The sequence below is a fragment of the Nelumbo nucifera genome, chromosome 4, assembly GCF_055504915.1.
Source record: "Nelumbo nucifera cultivar China Antique chromosome 4, China Antique-T2T, whole genome shotgun sequence".
Taxonomy (NCBI): Eukaryota; Viridiplantae; Streptophyta; class Magnoliopsida; order Proteales; family Nelumbonaceae; genus Nelumbo; species Nelumbo nucifera.
The window spans coordinates 86,281,099-86,300,545 of record NC_142652.1 but is presented as its reverse complement, the minus strand read 5'-3'; the positions used below and the strand labels follow the sequence as shown (position 1 = coordinate 86,300,545).

The following is a 19,447-nucleotide window of genomic DNA, read 5'->3' as shown; positions in this document are numbered from 1 at the left end:
TTGTTCTTCTTTCTTCTTTCTGGGTTTAGAAGTGTATCATCGACAAAAGAACGCCATTCCCTTTTCTTGAATTCTTTTCGTATGTAGGATGCCCTAACAATTAATTAGGGATAGTTTTGTAATTTTATACGTTTTCTATTTAATCAGTGATAGAGGGGAGTTTTTTTTTTGAGTTTTTTAAAAATTTAGGGGAGGTTTTTGTATTTTACCCTTATTTTTTGGGTAACCTATTCTCTCTACCCTAATTATTTTTTTATAACCTACTCTCTCTACTTTAATTTTTAGAAAAGAAAAAAAAAACTTTTCCTTAATTTAATTTTACCTTTTTCAGAGATGTAGATTTATTTATTTTTTTTATAACCTACTTTCTCTCTAACTTAATTTTAGAAATAACTTACCCAAAAAAAATTAAAAAACCTGTCTTAATTTTCAGACATAAAGATTTATTTATTTTTTAATAGCCTACTCTCTCTACCTTAGTTTCAGAAATAATTTACCTTAATTTTCAGAAAAGGAAGTAGCCTAATTTATTTATTTTTCTATAACCCAATCTCTCTACATTAATTTCTAGAAATGCAATATTTTTTTTTGGGATAATTGCATATAAGGGTAACTTTTGGGCTCTAATATCAATAAAAATAATATTATTAAAAAAGGGTAAAATACAAAAACCTCCCCTGAAGTTTCTGACAATCATAAAAACCTCCCTTATAATTTCACTTTAGTAAAACCTCCCCTAGATTTTTAAAGAATTTGACGAAAACCTCCCTTCCGTCAATGACCAAGACAAAAAACGTTAAATCGATTAATCATTTTTCTAAATACCTATTTTACCCCAATCAGCATGTTATCCCCTTTTCCTCTCCCGTCGATCTCTTTCTTCTTCAACTGGCCATACCTTTGAAACTCCATTTGTAGTCCTCCACTTTCAACGTCCAAGGTTCATGTCTGCACACGACATTCAGATTCCTACAGCCTTCCATCCCTTTATAGAGGCAAATGCTGAGGACTCGGGTGTTGGGGCAAAGGAGTATGTGCATGTGCGTATATAACAGAGAAATGGTTGGAAAATCCTAACAGTGCAAGGTTTGAGGGAGGAATTCAATTACTTCAAAATACTCAAGGATCTGAAGAAGGAATTTTGTTGCAATGGTACTATTGTCCAGGACCCAAAGCTAGGCCAAGTTATTCAACTTCAAGGTGATCAATAGAAAAATGTGTTGACATTCCTCATTCAGGCCGGAATTGTAAAGAAGGAACATATCAAGATCATGGTTTTTGAGCAGCAACAGACCAGTCCCTACATTACCATACTTTATGCATGTCAGCAGAGAACTCTATTGTCCGAAGAGGAGGGACACAACATTGATTTCACCAATCCAAACCCATTATTTATCTCTCTCTTCTTCTCCTCCCTCATCATTGTCCCTACACAACATCGAACCGCCTCCATACAGCCTGAATCTCCACTGCGAATATAACACCACCGTTGGAGCCACGGTGGTCGCCATTCCCAACCAAGTGTCATCTAAAGAAGAAGATAGACCATCAAGTTTACACTTAGATCGATGGTGATGATCGTTGGTCATATTCAAACGTCAAACGAAGAGAGAGAAAGAGAGAGGCCATGTTATGTTATGAGTTATGATCATTCTTCAATCTTCATTGCAGTTTGTAGGACAACTGTTGGTTAACCTACAACCTCCGCTTTTCCAGTATAGCAGTGTATGGTCCCTCAAATCTTAATCAAAGATTCATCGGATTCCATGTTCTATTCAGTTGGAATACGGCTGGATTAATTTCTTGTTCTCATGGTTTAAAAGAGAGAGCTGGATTAATTTCATGCGTTGGAATACAACACCAAACCACCCCCACAAAGAGGTTCCGATGACAATTTGGTGTGTTGTGTAGAGACGATGAGGAGGGAGGAGAAGAAAAGAGAGCTGAATAATGGGTTTGGATTGGTGAAATGAATGTTGTGTTCCTATTCTTCAAATGGTGGAGTTCAGGGGTAAAGAGGTCGACGGGAGAGGAAAGAGTATAATATGTCAGCAAGGGTATTATTTCAGTAAAAGACTAAAAATAGATGCAACTAATTTGTAAAAGGGTAAATTAGGTATTTAGAAAAAATGATTCTTCCGTTTAGTGTTTTCCGTCTTAGACATTGATGGAAGGGAGGTTTTTATCAAACTCTTTAAAAGTCTAGGGGAGGTTTTTACTAAAGTAAAACTATAAGAAAGATTTTTATGATTGTCAGAAACTTCAGGAGAGGTTTTTACATTTTATTCTTAAAAAAATTTCAAAAATAATATCAATTAAGGGCAAAATCAATGTTCACCATCTTCTTCTTGCAATGTGTTCACCAACGCCGCTCGCCGCCACCTCCGCCTCCGACAACGTTGCCGGAGGTGGGCGGAGGCAGAGGCGGCGGCGGTGTCGGAAGAGAATATGATTTTTGATAACAGGTACACCAACCCATTGACCTATGGCGAGTGGCGACTATCCAGACAACATGCGATCTCTCGTGGGAAATCGGTTGCCAAAATTCTCACAAGACCAGTCCATTGCAGTGAAGGGATCGTTCGATTTCCTGGGATTAAATTACTACTCTGCCGCTTATGCAGCCAACGCTTCCACCTCCAACTCTGTTCCCACAAGCTACCTTACAGATTCTCGAGTGACTTTGACATCGCAACGGAATGGTGTCCCCATTGGTCCAAAGGTATTGGTTTTATATCAGCAACTAATCGATCAATCAATTCATTCTATTAAATAAATGGATTAATTAGCAGTTTATGACTTATGTGTTTGATTAATTTACAGTCTGGTTCGGATTGGCTTTATGTATACCCAAGAGGAATTCAAGACATGTTGCTCTATGTAAAGGCACGATACAATGATCAAACCATTTATATTATAGAGAATGGTGAGCTAATCGATCACGTATAGTTGATCTGTTTCTTTTTGTAATTAATTTTCCCATATATCATGAAATGTTGATGGTCACAAGTGGAGAAGCTGCTGATATATATTATTTTCTTCAATTAATTTGTTTATCAGGAGTTTCAGAGATAGACAACGGTACATTGACGTTGGAGGAAGCCCTGAGAGATGACTTGAGAATAGATTATCATTGTCGTCATTTCTATTTCTTTCAAAGAGCCATCCAGTGAGTTGGAATAATATTATTTCGTTCTTTCTGTGTGTTTTCTTTTCCCCTTCCATTTCATCCTTGCATTAAAATTACAACAGATTGATGGGTACTGGGAAAACATTAATGTAAAAGATTGAAGTGAATGAATGTTGTTTTTTTGGAATGCAGGGAGAGTGTGAAGGTGAAGGGATACTTTACATGGTCCCTTTTGGACAATTTCCGCCGCCGCTCATCTCCGGCAACGTTGCCGGAGGCGGTGGCGGGCGGCGATGCTGATAAACAGATTGTAAGAAGAAGATGAATAGTGATTTTGTCTTCAATTGATATTATTTTTAAAAAATTAATTTATTTCTAAAAATTTTTTTAAATTATTATTTTTATTAATATTAGGTCCCAAAAGTTATCCTTTATCTAATATTTTTATGATAAAATTGCCCTCGTTTATAATCATTTCCTTTTCTCTTTTTCTGCAAAATGTACGGAAAACCCAAAGAAATCTCTTTGTCGTCTCTTCTTCGTAATCGACTGAGACTTTTGAAAATCCATTCATCTTCTTCCTAAAGAAATCAACTAAAATTGTAACACACTCTCTCCAAAATCGGAATAAACCCTATCGTAGCCTTGTTCTTCATCTGGAACCCCGTTCATCTTTTTGTTGCTAATAGAGATCAGAAGTTAGCTCTTTATACTAGAGTCCCTACAAACAGCACGAAGATATCAAACAACAAGGAAAAAAAAAAGGAATTGTAGCAAGTAAAGGCTGAATTCTCTGCAACCGATTTCGATTATTTCTTTGGGTGATGATAGCCTACAGCAGTATCCCATTTGCACCAATGTGAGAAGTAGAGTGATAACGATGAGATTCACAATCTTATCCCATTTGCTGGGCTTCACATAACTACGAATCTCATCACTTACAACACTGAGACTCTGGTCGTTCGTTTACTACCTCCGGCAAGAGTAAATGCACCGAGGTATTGTGCAAACTTTCAACACTTGCAGTATCGACATCAATGATCCCATGTATAGTAAGGACCTTGGCATCTTCATGACTACGAACCAGCTCACTCATGAACTTCAGATATGCACGAACCTCACCACCGCTTCTATCCTGATACAACTCCCTTTGAAATCAATCAAGCTCTCAAGCAGCGTCTTTGAATTGGGTCCAACGGAGATGAACGGAGGCAGAGATAAGCATCAAATTTCAACCATTTTGTCTTGAATTTGTATCCCTCTAATCCCCATCCTCTTGTTGTTTCCGAAGCTAATTCCAGCTTCTCCCAACTCCGTCGTGCTGCGGAAGGTGGACAACTGTCGTCTTCTTTGACAACACTACCACTCAAGTCAGGCCCAGTCAGAGTAAACCAAAGAGCATGGAGAAGGGTTGGCAGTTGACACTTCTTCTGCCAAACCACTCTTCTTGCAATGGAAGAAGACAAGAAATGTAATTGCTCTTCTTCCATGGAGATCAAGCGTGGGCTTCACCAGACTGTCATACAACACCATCCTCGCCAAGTCATGGGGTCCCTTCCATTTTCCCCTACTCAACACCGCTTGGAAGAAGCTTTGCTCCATCAACTTGTAGAGGATCAAGAGGGGAAATTGATACTGATGGAAAACATGGACAGACCCAGTTAGTGATCCTTTTCTTGTCCCAATCTTCGCCCAGATTTATATCCTAAGGGTAAACAAACGATGCTAAACCACAGAGGGTGCACAAGGCCACTTGCAATATGAAGCAGCCTTGCTTCACCATTATATCCACGAACTCGTCTCCCTTGGGGGCTACATTGAATTTGCCATCAATAACATATATTTTTCTGGCTTCGTCGTTTAATTAGAGCTGCAACTTCTTTGAGTTTTCTCTCAGTATCTTCATTTGGATTAGAGTTTCCTACAATATGTTGCCACTACAGTTCCAAATATGGAGATGCTAAGAATCAGTAAATCTTGTACAGAAGTTAACATGAACCTATTATGTTCGTCCGGACAGGTTGGAGCCGTTGACCCATTGACAGTTCTGGGTCATGGCGATCCAATTCTCAGCCATGATCGAGAGAGAGAAACACCTTTTTTTATTATTGAACGAACGGAATAGAACAGATTTCCTAATTTCTTTTGAGAATAGTCGAGAGGACATAAATGCCAAGAGTGTCATACGGTGGATACACTAGTGCCCCTATGTGATATTTCTTTCAAAAAGTTGCCTTAAAGCTGACATTCTGAGAGCAGCATTCCGTTTAATGATATTAAGGGTGAAAAGTTACTCTTATCGGTTAGAAACCTTTGTCTTATTTAACAGCAGAATTGATTCATTTAATATAAAATTGGCTTAAAAACTAAAATTTTGTCTGCGTCCCCGATCCCCGCCCCCAATTTTGAAATTAACCCTATTCCCATCTCCAGTCCCTGTTGTTGGGATAAAATTTGTCCTCGGACGGGATGGGTTCCCTGCAGGGACCGGAATCTTCATGGTTGAACTATTGTTTTTGAATGGCTTCTTCACTTCTTGGACTATTTATGTTTTTGAATCATTTCTTTACTTGTTGGACTATTTATGTTATTGAACTCTTTTAACAACATACACCAAGACTGCATCTGCATGCAACACAATTAATTTACATTATCATTTCTTTTATTTTATTATTATTTCTGCATAATTTATTTTATTTTATTATTATTTCTGCAATGCAGGTGCCATTCCTTATTTTAATGACTTGTCTCTTTTTCGCAATTAAAATGCCCCTATGAACACTAGGTAATGTCAAATACAGCCTTACCGTGAATTAAAATTACGGATTACCCCTCTTTGCCTCTGGTATAAAAAAGCTGTTAGTTAGAAGCTTTGCTGCATCGCATGCCAATCCAACTTTGGGCACCAAAGTTCAATAAGCCCAAGTGGATAAACGGATTGTATGAAGCTATGAATCACTCAAATGAGATCTAATTCAATTCAAATTCAACCAAGCCCACGTGCTGACCCGTTTCCCATATTTAGATATGGATCAAACCCACAGATCCGACCTGTTTCATGCCTCTTAACTCAATTTCAGGCCATATTAGGCTACAGGCCTACAACAGTACAACACTACAGCTATCGTAACTGACATTTTTTTCGTTTTTTATAAAATAAAAACATCCAAACTTTTACATTATAACCTTTGGTTTAACTTATATAATGAAACAACTTTCAGAAGCAACCAACCAATTTTCGATGGCATCCAAAGGTGCCAGAATGCAAATGCGGATGGCTTCGTGCCAACATATTCAGTTCAGCCGTGCCGTACTCATCCAACCCGCCAGACAATGCAGTCGACATCAAGAAGCGCTGGCCATAGACTCGATTAGAAGTTGGTAGCCTTCTGGAACTGTTGTTTGTGACTGCACGCACTCTGCTAATGCAGGAACATCTGAATTTATGTCCAAAAACCTAGCCAGCAAAAGCAGCAAATGAAAATCAGATATTCGCTTCACAAATGGAAGACTCTTTGCCCGATCCAGGTGATTCTTCAGTGCCTTCATTGTCACTGGGGTATTCCTGTTTTCAATCGGAAAGGCCGATGAAAGTGGCCCCTGCACCAGCATCAAATTTATGTTAGATTGATCTTTCCCCAATTGAGAGTGCAAAGCATAGGACAAGATCTTAATTACTGCAATCATAAATAATAAATCTAGTGCCCATTTGGGAGGGCTTTCACACTTCTGTTTGACTTTGCAAGGTGGGGCCCATCCAGCAAGCTATAAGCAATGTTTGATGAAAAGTCCAGAAAGGCCAAGCTGACTATTTTTCAGCCACTTTGCTCTCTCTTGGAGCTTCTTTCAATGGCATCTTCAAAGTAGTTTAGCTAGAGCAGCTCAACCAAAGCTTAAGCCCTCCCAACAGGGCCTTAAATAAGAACTAGAGATAGGGGTGCAACTTGGGCGAGCTCGGGTTGAGCTTTTTTTTATGAGTTTGGGTTGAGCATTTGTTAAAATTTTAAATGGGCCCTGAGGCCCTATATTGTGTAAATTCTCTAAATTGCGTACCCAACTTACACCTCAACTAGAGAGACCACTTAGTCCAGGTGGTCTGGCTAGTTTCTCTTAGAAACAACTTATAATCAATGCTGCAAATAGTTGGTTTGGATGTTAAATGGTTTTAGTCACTAGGTCATGGGTTCAAGGATCTGACTGTTTTTTTATGAATATTTAAGGGTCTGACTGTCTGGTTTGACCATTTAATGGATTCAAACAAAAATGCAAAAATAGTAAGTACTTCCAGACATCAACATAAGCTTAAAGAAAATACATATTATAGGTCGTAGCGCGTATTAAACATGTATAGGGGTAAGTTTGACCAGGTCAACCTTTCTAATAACAGGGCATGCCAAAAAACGTTTTGGATGGCTGTTCATGGTTTGAAGGTTCTGACTGTCTGGTCCAACCCAAGTATGACAACTTGTTTGAAATGCAATTATATTTAAGAAGATATAAAAAAGGAGTAATAACAAAACAAAAATTAAACCAAAGATCATACAAGGATCCCAGCAAAGTTGTAAGTATTGATACAATATGCCCGATGCCCCAAACTGGGCATACATATCGTATCTTTGGGTACCCGATACACCTGTTTATAGGTGTTTTCAGGACCAATTTTTTTATATATACCAAAGTATTCCTAAAGCAGAAATTTGAAAAATAAACTAAAAAAATAAAAGGCACATGGATTGAAGTACCAATACACCCTACCTACACAAAGGTGATTGAAACTTTGAACCATGGATCCCAGTACATAAAATTCAAGCGAAACCTAGTCTAAGATGGACATCCCAAGAGAGGAATTAAAAAGAAAAAAAAAAAAAAAAGCTATTTTGGAGTGTTTGAAGGAGTTGGAAAGGGACCCAAATATTGGGGGTCAGAAGGTGAGAGACCCACAAGCAGAAGGGAGGAAAGGATTCAGGCAGGGTCAAGATGGCGGGCCAAAGGAATTTGACCCGGAGGGGAGCAATGGGAATAGCGGCGCGGGTTTGTGGGGCTCGGGCGACCCAAGAGGAAATTGCAAGCAACCTATGCCTACCCAATTTCAGACAGGACTAGTGGTGAGAAGGGCATTGGGGGATTGGAACTCAGAAGGGACAAGCAGGACGAAGGCGGCTACTCCCGGCAGGGAGAAAGGTCAAGTAGAACTCGGGAAAGAGGGGGAGCCAGGGTTGGGGGGAAACAAACAGCTTCGTGCAGATGTCCATCTTACCAGTATAGCTGAGTGTTCAATGCCTAGGCGACCTTTGGGAGAGGGATGGGGAGGATTGGTGGAAACAGAGAAAGATCTATCATCAGAAGAGTCCGAACCAGAGGAGATTACCCCATTGGAAATAGTCGAAGAAAGGGAGATGATCACACTGCCAATGCTACCTCCGGCTGAAAACTTTGATAAACAGGTATGTAATGTTCAAAGGGGAAGGAAGGGACAAAAGAGGGTGGGAAAGGAGGTGGATGAAGGGAATTCAAAAGGGGAGGAAGGAGTAGAGGGTGAAAAGGAGATGGGACCAACCTCCTCGTGGGGTAAATTCAAAATTGTTGGGACTGGGAAAATTTCTGGGATTTTTTGAAAGCAGGAATGGAAGAAGAAACCATTAAATTTTTGGAGTTGATAGAGAAAAGAGTTATGTTTGAGAGAGGAAGAATGAATGCAAAAAAGGGGGAATTTGATGAAGAAAAACATGGAAATACTTCATCTGTCTTGGGGTTTAAATGATAGGGCAGGCAAAGGGGAGGGTGCAGTAAGGGAAGGGGGGGAAAGGTTAGGAGGAAAGGAAAGGGCAGGGGTTTAGGGGGTTCTTTGCGTTATTAGGATTATGGAACTGAAAATTTTATCTTGGAATGTGAGGGGCTTGGGGTCGGAGAGAAGAATGGTTGTGTGCGATTTTTTGAAAAGATGGGATTCTGATATGGTGTTCCTTCAGGAATCGCAGTTGGAAGTGGTGGAAGCAGAAGTAATTAGAAGCATTTGGGGCCAAGGGGAAGTTAGGTGGTTAAGTAAACCAGCAAGAGGAATGGTGGGGGGGCTGATAACAATGTGGAATCGGTCAAGGTGCAAGTTGATTGACTATCATGTTGGGGCTTTTTCAGTGTTGGTGGTGTTAGAAATGGACAGAGGGGTAAGGAGCTTATTCACTAATGTTTATGGTCCCTCAGAAGCGGAGAGAAAGTAGACTTTGGGAGGATCTGGTTGAGGCAAAAGGTGCTTCCACCCTATCATGGGTGTTGGGACTTGGGAGGTGACTTTAATGTCACAAGATTTTTAGAGAGAAATGGGGGCAGAAGAGGGGTAAGGGAAATGAGGAGGTTTGCTGATTTTGTCAACCAGCACGATCTATTGGATTTACCACTGTTTGGGGCTCAGTTCACTTGGACGAACAACCAAGAATCTCCAGCGTTGGTTAAGTTGGACAGATTTCTGGTAAACACGGAATAGGAATTGCTGTTCCAGAATTTAATCCAGGAGGCTTTGCCTAGACCAGTATCGGATCATTCTCCTATTCAGCTCAGGTGTGGTGTATTTGGTTATAGAAAATATCCATTTAAGTTGGAACATGCCTGGTTTGACTTTTGAGGAAGAAGGCTTCCTCCCCTTCTTAAAAACTACTTGGATGAATACTCAGGTATAGGGAACAAGTTCTTATTTAGCCAAGAAATTGGGAGCTTTAATTGGGGCAATGAAAACCTGGAAGAAAGAGAGGTGGAGGAAATCAGAGGCAGAAAAGAAAAGTTGTCCAGAGGTTGTTAAAGAAATTGATTTAGCTGAAGAGAAGGGCCCCTTCTCTCAGATAGAAAAGATTAAGAGGCAGGAATCAAAACTACATTTGGATAAAACTGGCCTATAGAGGTGAGTTGAAGTGGAGGCAAAGGGCAAAGGTGAAATGGCTTAAGGCTGGGGATAAAAACTCCAGTTTTCTTCATAAGATGGCAAAGGCAAGATTTAGAGTAAACATAATTGAAAGGCTAGAGTTTGAGAGGGTAAGTGAAGAAACTGGGCTGGGGATAAAGAAATTGGTAATTGATTTCTTCTCAGGTTTATTTAAAGAAAAATGGAAAAGAAGACCGTTGCCTATGGGATCAAATTTCAAAAAAAAAAATCTCTGAAGTGCAGAAGAGTCTGTTAGAGGTTCCTTTCTTGGAAAAAGAAATCTGGCAAGTAATAAAAAACTTGGAGATAGAGAAATCCCCAAGTCCAGATGGGCTCACCAAGATTAAGGCTGTTGTGATGTGATAAGCTGTTGGGATGTGATAAAGGCTGTTGTGATGCAGTTTTTCCAAGATTTTCATAGGAATGCACCTCTTGAAAGGAGTCTGAATGCCACATTCATCACTTTGATCCCGAAAATTGAAGGAGCAACTAAGGACTTCAGACCAATAAGTTTACTAAGTAGTTTCTACAAAATCCTGGCCAAAGTCTTAGCTGAGAGAATGAAAAAGCTCCTTGCTTATGTGATTTCTCAAAATCAGTTTGCGTTTGCACCAGGGTGCCAAATGCTGGATAGTGTCTGGTAGCAAATGAATTAATTGATTCTAAGCAAAGAGAGGGTTCTACAGGTGTGATCTATAAGCTGGATTTGGAAAAAGGCTTATGACAATGTTAATTGGAGATGCTTGGATTTTGTTCTAGAGATGATGAATTTTGATCAGAAATGGAGGAATTGGATACAAGTCTGTATTACCTCTCCTAAATTTTCTATTCTGGTTAATGGACAATCAGTGGTGATGGAGGTAAATTTGGCCCGACCTCTTGACCACCCGACACGTGGAAGCAGCCAAGGGTGACCTGGCAGGAACGACAGCTCGACACGGCAGTGCTCAAGGCGCGAGCTCCAAGAAGAGGAATCCCGAGCTCCCCCGAGAGGGACCTATGACCCGAGCTCCCCAAAAGAAGCCCGAACTCTCCCCTTGCGAGGAGCACAAAGGGCCACAACCCAAACTGGCCCACCCCAGGGCAGTTCGGGCCACACTCCTATCCGAACTCAAGACTTTACCTCGTGCACCACTCCGGCACTTCGTCTCCTGGCCACCGAACTGAACCACCGTACCTAACACCAGAGTCCGTATCCTGAGGTGGCGCACCAGACTGACTTGAGATTTGACGCTTGACAGCCGCACTTCAACGACCACCTGCCACCACCACCTCCAGTTACAGAGACAGCTCCAACAAAGAGAGCAGTGGCGGTTGCTTGCCCCAACAGAGGTGACAGCACCCGAACTGGCAGAAGTGCAGAGGTGACGACACCCGAACTGGCAGAAGTGCAGAGGTAATGATACCCGACCTGACAGAAGCTTGGGAGTGAGTGCGCGAAGTGGTTATAGAAGGCCCTCTTCCCCCCGAGAATAGAGGTACGTGATAACTTTGCGCTATCTGGTTTGGATCTTGCCTTTGAGGAAATACTAACTTGAGCTTCGGAGCACTCTCACCGGGTTCCTCCCCGGAGACTCCTCGCCTTCTTCCCCGTTTCAGGCACCTGTTGCTCCAGTCAGAGGCAAGGTCGTTGACAGCTAGGACCGACCGGATTGCGCTACATCAAGTGGGGGAGGAGGACCTATGGAAAGGATTTGAGGTGATTCCAGGTGGGGAAAGGGTGCAAGTCTTACAATTTGCAGATGATACCCTATGTTTTGTAGAAGCAAAGGAGGATCAAATGGAGATTTTGGCCAAGGTGCTCAGTTGGTTTAAAGTAGTATCAGGTTTGAAGGTAAAATGGAACAAAAGCAGTTTGTTCCCGGTGGGAAAGGTGGAAAATATTGAGCATTTAGCAGAATGGCTAGCTTATCAAGTGGGGTACTTACCAGCTAAGTATTTGGGGCTCCCCTTAGGAACTAAATGTACTGCTTTGATATGGGAACCAGTTCTGGAGCGTTTGGAAAAGAAATTGGCTTCTTGGAAGGCTAAGCATTTATCCTTAGGAGGAAGAATTACACTTCTGAAAAGTTCTCTGACTAATCTTCCAGCTTTTCATCTTTCTCTTTTTCCTATCCCAGGGAAAATAGCCCAAAGAATTGAGAAGTTGCAAGGGAATTTCTGTGGAGAGGGTGGGAGGATAAGAAGAAAGTTCACTTGGTAAGCTGGGAGCAGGTGTGTTTACCAATAGATAAAGGAGGGTTGGGTATCAGAAAAGTAAGGGATTTCAATACTGCTCTCCTCGGGAAATGGATCTGGAGGTTTGGAATGGAAAGAAAAGAATGGTGGACAATTCCAATTCTTTTGGCTGTTCAATTTGGAAAAAAAATCATAGATATTCTTCCTTTCTTTAGCAGAGGATTGAGACCCAAGCTGGGGAAAGGGGATAGATTGCTTTTTTGGAAGGATCCTTGTTGTGGGCAATCCACTCTCTCAGATCAATTCCCACAGCTTTTCCAGATTGCAGAATCCTAGGATGCATTTATCTGGGATTGTTATGAAATTTTTTTTTTTTGATAATTTGGGATTGTTATGAAATTAATGAAGGCTCTGTGATCTGGTACCCTTCCTTCAGAAGGAATTTTCAAGACTGAGAGATTGAAAGCTTCACCGAGCTTCTGGAGCTGATTTCCCTCCAGCCCCTGGATCGGCTTAAGGAGGATAGTTGGGTATGGAGTTGGAGATCGGATGGCCATTTCTCTATCAGATCTTTTGTTAGACATTTGTCTAATCTCAGTCCAATGGATTTTCTGGCTGCTAAAGTTTGGAATTCTGTAGACCCCTCAAAGGTTAAAGCTTTAGCTTGAGCTGCTTCTTTAGACAGATGTTTAACTAAAACACATTTGCTTAAAAGAGGTATGCACATCCAGGAATTAACTTGTGTGCTATGTGGGCAAAATCAAGAAGACAGCAGCCATCTATGTATCCACTGCTCTGTCTCAACAAAAATCTGGAATCACTTTCTTTCAGCACTGGGTATTAGCTGGGTCATGCCAGTGTGAAGAAGCTTCTGAATTGCTGGGAGCTGCAGGGACTGTCAAAGCTTGCAAGAAGCATCTGGGAGACCATTCCGGCTGCTGTTATTAGCTCTATATGGACAGAGAGAAACAAAAGGATTTTCTGCAACACTTGCAAAGACTCAGAAGATCTTATTGCTTTTGTCTTTGGAAAACTCCTGTCTTGGGTCTCGGCTGTCAAGGGGTTTCAGACCACCCAATTGGGGGCTAGGTTGGGTTCTGGGAATTTCTGGAATTTGTAATGGCGTGAAATCCATGCTGTCTTGACCCAAAAGATAATTTTGGGGGGACCCCCTTGTATTATTATCTCTGATTTAATAAAATTTTACCTTACCTTTAGCCAAATAAAAATGGTAGAAAGGATTCTTCAATTTGATAATCTATAGGATCGTAAGTTGTATGTTCGACCATCAATATGGTTATTACATACGATTATAACCAGTTGCAGTACAAAATATAACAACAATGCAAAGAATAGAAGACAGAGCACGAGTTGGTAAATATATACAAAAAGTAAAAGAACAAATTTTGATAGATAGAAAAGGTACCTGATGATCCATAATCTTGACCACTACCAAGAAGAAATCGTTGTCTACTTCCTTGGTATCCTTTACTCCGACCATCACATCCTTCTTCATCCGAGAGAGCTTGGGATCAAATCCTTCTCCACAATCCGTCTCGAACCACCCTTCCTTAAACAACCTAACGCACATATCACTCATCTGAAACGCTTCAAAGTGGACGTCTGCACCACCATCTTCGTTTACTTCCAATTTAACTACAGCCGTAACCCACTCCTTGAGCCCACTCTGCCCGTGAAGCTCGGCCGCCTGCAAAATCTCCGAATTCGACATCGTATAATCTTTTTTGTTCTGACCGATCGTCTGCGTGAATATAAACCCTACTCTCCGCATTCCCAACCCCAATGCGATCGCCTCAACTAGGTTCTCCTCATCAGGGTCCCTCAACAAGATCAAATGTTCCTCCGTCCCCTGCTGCGGCGGTTCATAGATGAAATTCACCTCAACCTTCCCGTCGTCCAACACCGAACCGTACATAAACCCTCCCCGCTTCACAGCAAACGCCAGTGTCTCGTTGACGTAATGCTGGAAAGCATTAGCGGCATCCCGGTCGAAGGAGACGGAATCGCAGTGCGGATTTTCCTGGCGGGTAATCCTCATTTGCTTGGCAATGAGATCGTCCATGGTCATCTTCTTCCCGAACGAACCGGCCTGGTGGATGGCCGGTCCGGCGACGGATCGTTCGCCCTCGTAAGCGAGATAAATAATAGAACCGTGGGAGATTCCGATAGAAGAAATCGGGGATTGGGGGTTAGACATATCAGTGAAGCGGTTCCGGTCGTCTAGGGTTTTGGCGAGGAGCAAATTCTGGTTGGTGGAGAGGGTCTGGTTGGGGACAGGAACTCTGAGCTGGTTCTCGATTAGGGTCTTGAAGCCAGAGACGGTAATATGGGAGTTGTCGACGGTGACTCGCTCCAAGCCATCTCTGCTGCGAACTCTGATCATCATCTTCGCCTGATCTGTTTTTACTTTCTACAGCGCGAGAGAGGTTGCGAGGAAGAGAGAATTCCGAACCTCTCTGGATTTATCAATTTCGGCTTTGCTTCTGCTTAAAGCTTCTGCTCCCTGTGCAATTGGAACTTAGGAGTTGGGACTAGGACTACTATGTTAGAGCCCAAGCTGGAATAGAATTGAAGTGGACGGTTCAGATTACATTTAAATTTTGAAAAAAAAAAAAATTGGCAACCGATCAAACTAGTATTAGGAGCAAGACTCATTATACGTGGAAAGACATGATGATAGGGGGCCCACATATACTACAATCATAAACCAAAAGATCCTACTCTCCTGATTATAGACCTTGATACAGCTTATCTGTTTTGACCGATACGTGGCCGTTACCGACTTACCGGTATGGGCTTTTAATTTACTTTTTCTTTTTCTTTTTCTTTTTTCTTTAGTTTCATTTTAACGAATAGCCATGGTTTTTAAAACCGGACGGTCGGATCGGAAATGGAGAACCGGTTACCGTTTTACCCCAGAACCGTTATTTCCCCAAAAACTGTTGATTGGGTCAATAAACTGCTAATTCGGGTAGTTGAACTGTTTGAACCATTTGGCCGGTTTTTATTTTATTTTTAATTTATTTTTTTTGTCAGAACGGGTCGTCCATTCAGTTCGAATAGTTAGACCATTCGACCCAAGAATTGGACCCCTGATTGGTTCGGTTTTAAAAACCTTGCGAGTAGCTCTCATGAACTTTTCAAAATCTTAACAAAGATCTCCCTTCCATCACTACTTAGATGGAAATTGATGCATCAAATTTTCCAAATATCCATTCTACCCTTTTGTAAATTATTTTAGAAAAAATTCTATCCTATACTTTGGGCCTAGTGTCACTTTGGTCCCTTAAACTTTAAAATAGGACAATTCAATACCCAAACTTTCAAAACGTGTCAATCTAATACCTATCGTTAACCAGCTCATTAAGTGATATTTGAAAAGACATAAATGCCCTTCGAGTGTCATCTAATTCTCTTTATCAACCATCCAAACATTGATAAAAGATGACTAGTTCCAAATCCTTGCCTCTTATTTAATACCAACTAAGACATGACCCCAACCAACTTTCTTGAATAGAAGAGGCAAGAATTTGGGATTATTGATTTTTTATTAATGTTTAGATGGTTGATAAAGAAAATTAGATGACACTCGAAAGGCATTTGTGTCTTTTCATATATCACTTAATGGGTTGGTTAACAACAAGTATCGAATCGGCACATTTTAAAAGTTTGGGTACTGAATTGTTGTATTTTAAAGTTTAGGGACCAAAGTGGTACTAGACCCAAAGTACAGAGTACTAAATGGGAATTTATCCATTATTTGACATACTATTTTAAAATGTCTCTAGACCTAAAGTGGCATTGGATCTCCTCTTTCAATCTCTCATCCTTAAACTCCATCGGCTCGGCTTAAACCCAAGGTTTTTGAACCACCATTGACCCAGACGGTTGGACCATTCAGCCTGGAAACTGTCTAAGCAATCGGTTATGTTTTACCCCAAACCCGGTTTTGGCCAAAAACCGTTAAAAAAGTCAACAATCCATTGACTCAAGCTACCGAACCATTGACTCATCAATCTGATGGCCAAAATGGTTCTGTTTCCAGGTCATTTTTTAAAACGTTGACTTAAACACTATGCAAGTGATATCCCATTATCCCTCTCTGATTGTTTCAACTTGCTAAGAGGAGATCAAGGGATTGGAGAAGGAAGAAAAAAAGCAGTGGCTGATCCTAAATTGGAAGCTACCGGACAAAGAAGAATGCAAGAGTTAATGGCACAACATGGCATTGGAAATCAACAGAACTTGGAGTATCAGAATTCATAGGAAGAAGCCAAAAGAGAAGCAAATGAAAGGAGGCGGCAAGATACTTAGCCAAATCTTGTAATATGAAGCACAAGAAAGGCTTGCTCGAATTGCTTTTCGTGAAGCCTGAGAAGGCACGTGGAGTTGAGGACGTTCTACCGAGAGCTACTCAAATGGGTCAGATAGTTGTGAAAGTGTTTGAAGACAAGCTTATATCATTACCAGAACAGATTAACAATCAAACAGCAAGAAAACCAAAGCATGGTTTTCAAAACCGGACCGGATGGTTGGATCGAAAAAACCGGGAATTAGTCAAGTGACTGGTTCTGTTTTAACCCAGAACTATTATTTTTCCAAAAACCGTTGATTTGGTTAGCAAATCGCTGACCCGGATGATTGAACCATTGAATGGTTTGGCCAATTTTTTGTTTTTTGTCAAAAATAGGCCATCCATTTGATTCAAATGATCAGATCGTTTGACTTAAAAACCAAACCCCTAATCGGTTCGTTGTTCAATTCGATTTTAAAAACCTTGAACCAAAGTGATAATCCAGAGGCGTCAGAGTGTTCTAGAGGATGATGATTAAGACCCATTTGGTGTTTGATGATAGAAAAATTTGAAAGCTCTTAAAATGGTTGTATAATTTTGGGTCATTTGACCAGCATTATTGAACGGGTCGGGTCTCACATTTCAAAATACCTTCTACTACGGGCTTTTGCTAGAAATTGAGTGTCTTTTACTCTATTGTTTGTGTGCACGAAAATGTAAAAGTTGTCTTTGATCTGTATTGCACCGACGGTGATATATTGTATGTGTTTGTAGTCATTCCCGAGTCCCGACAAACAGTCTCCATTATATCTTGTATATCAAAATAATAGCAAATGTTGTAGGTGAATGTAAAAATAAATCCATCAACTTATAGATTTTTTTGGTAAATCACAGATTTCATTAAAAAAAAAAAATAGAGACGAGTTAACTTTGGCTGTTGGGCCCAACAACATAGGCTTTTGAGACAGTTTCTGGGTTAGGCACGTTCTGGGCAGTTCACCTATTCACGCCCATGCTTTGGTTTTTAAACAAAATAAATTAAGATGTAATTATTAATTTATCCATTCATGGTAACATGGCATTTCTAGAAATTCTCTCAATAGCATAGATTGTTGGGCCCAATAACTAAAGTTTTTTCATAGTCCTGCTCGCCTGAAAATAAGCTTTGATCGCTGAAACCCAATGCCCACAAGGATAAAATTATTTACTGCCCAAGTTGCTCAATTCCTTTTTGGCTTCTTTGCATTTCCCTAATTCCAACATTGAAATATGTACAGCGCAAATATTAACAAAATAATATAAAATGCAAGGTTTTGCACTCTACATATTTACATTTGTATTCCTTCCAAACTGAGGGCACTTTTGGATGGGCCAAATGAGGGCACTTTTGGTATTTTAATGACAATAATCAGGGGTACTTTCATAATTATATATGCTTTCCGTCTAAGTCAATGATGGAATGGAGGTTTTTGACAAATTTTTAAAAAGTTCAAGGGAGGTGATGTAACCGTTTCTGGTCACGTACCAATTTTTTGTGATGTATCAATTTTTTTTTGGCTAAGTATCTCGTCGTTTGACCTGCTCCCAGGAGAGGACGGTGGAACTCCCTGGTGGCGAACTACCTGGGGGAGAGCTATGTCGAGCTGGGGAGAGCTATGCCGAGCTCCCTGGTGGTGAGCTACCTTGGTGGACTTGTCATTTGACCTACTCCTAGGTGGCCTGTAACTCAAAGGATGGTGGAGCTCCCTGGTGTAGTGCAACCTGACTGTCCTCTGCATGAAGTGATATTCTCTCCTTTGTAGGTGGCGGGAGCTGAGGGACCTGCGAGAACTCCATCTTTTTCTCCTCTTTGTAGGCGGCGGGAGCTGAGGGACCTGCGAGAACTGAACCAGGGGGCTTGGGGGTATTTACCCGGCGGGGACTCTCCGATGCCTAAGTTAGCACTCTGATTGTAGAGAACTTGAAGAGAAATGAGAGAGCTAGAGAGCAGGGATTACCTCCATTTTTCACCCTCTTCCCCTTGTCTTTGGGGGTCGGAGTCCTTATATAGCGGTGCCCTATCACATCAGGCATAACCACCATTGCCTTAGCTGTTACTGCCAAGACTGAGGTGGCAAGTGCATGCTGCTGCTGTAGGGTACAGACTCGTCAGGCGTGCCATGCTTTTCAAAGACGGTAGACACGATGCCGCCTGGCAAGAGATGTGGGCGCTGCCACCAGATCCGGCAGATACGGATGTTAGGTAGGAGATCTTCCTGTGATATGCCGAACTGCTCTTCCGCGAGCTACCTTGTACCGAGCTACCTTGCAAGTGGCGAGCTGCCTGGGGGAGAGCTATGCCGAGCTCTCCGAGCTATGCTGAGCTGCTTGTGGCGAGCTCTGCCAAGCTGCCTATGGCGAGCCATGCCGAGCCGCCTGTAAGTGGCAAGCTGTGGCAAGCTCTGCCGAGCTGCCCAGTTGTCAAGAGGCTGCACTTGGTTTGCATGAGGTGCCAGGTGTCACAATTTCACTAGAGGGCTGAATCCGCCCTCATCAGGAGGTATTTGTTAAAATGAAACTAAATGAGAGGTTTTTATTCAGGGGCAGAGACAGGAATTTTTTTACAACGGGGCCAAAACTTATGGATGGGCCATAGGGGGGCAAGATGCCAACCATTGGGTGGAAAGTGGGGGAGGAAAGAAACTAACATGAAAAAATGTACTATGTGTGGAGATTTCTGGACCATAGGGGGGGCCATGGCACCCTTGGGTCCCCCCTTGGCTCTGCCCCTATTTTTATTATTGTTAGAAGTTTCAGGGGAGATTTTTTGTATTTTACCCTTTTCTTATTCTTTTTCATTTTTGGTAAATTATAAAGGCCTCATTTCTTAATTACTATACCCCTTAACTTTCATTTTTTACCAAAATCACCA

General features: G+C 41.3%; 2 protein-coding genes across 2 annotated transcripts; one reads left to right on the top strand and one right to left on the bottom strand.

The window, feature by feature from the left end:
* Positions 1-290: 290 nt before the first annotated feature.
* On the top strand, positions 291-5,165 carry LOC104613483 (beta-glucosidase 12-like). Its single transcript, XM_010281307.3, has 4 exons — positions 291-2,722; positions 2,824-2,926; positions 3,061-3,169; positions 3,323-5,165. The coding sequence occupies exons 1-4, from the start codon at positions 2,486-2,488 to the stop codon at positions 3,453-3,455; spliced, it is 582 nt and encodes a 193-aa protein (XP_010279609.2). The 5' UTR covers positions 291-2,485; the 3' UTR covers positions 3,456-5,165.
* A 1,087-nt stretch (positions 5,166-6,252) lies between these two features.
* Positions 6,253-14,806, bottom strand: LOC104613489 (NPL4-like protein B). The gene is made up of 2 exons (XM_010281320.3): positions 13,648-14,806; positions 6,253-6,730 (listed from the first exon to the last, which is right to left on the bottom strand). Exons 1-2 carry the CDS (start codon positions 14,626-14,628, stop codon positions 6,476-6,478), a joined length of 1,236 nt encoding a protein of 411 aa, XP_010279622.1. The 5' UTR covers positions 14,629-14,806; the 3' UTR covers positions 6,253-6,475.
* Between the last annotated feature and the right edge of the window lie 4,641 nt (positions 14,807-19,447).

Coding starts and splice junctions, on each gene's coding strand:
- LOC104613489 (XM_010281320.3), bottom strand. CDS start 14,628: ATGATGATCAGAGTTCGCAGCAGAGATGGCTTGGAGCGAGTCACCGTC. Junction 6,731..13,647: donor TCAAGATTATGGATCATCAG/GTACCTTTTCTA, acceptor ATGCTGGTGCAG/GGGCCACTTTCATCGGCCTT.
- LOC104613483 (XM_010281307.3), top strand. CDS start 2,486: ATGGCGAGTGGCGACTATCCAGACAACATGCGATCTCTCGTGGGAAAT. Junction 2,723..2,823: donor GTGTCCCCATTGGTCCAAAG/GTATTGGTTTTA, acceptor ATTAATTTACAG/TCTGGTTCGGATTGGCTTTA. Junction 2,927..3,060: donor CATTTATATTATAGAGAATG/GTGAGCTAATCG, acceptor TTTGTTTATCAG/GAGTTTCAGAGATAGACAAC.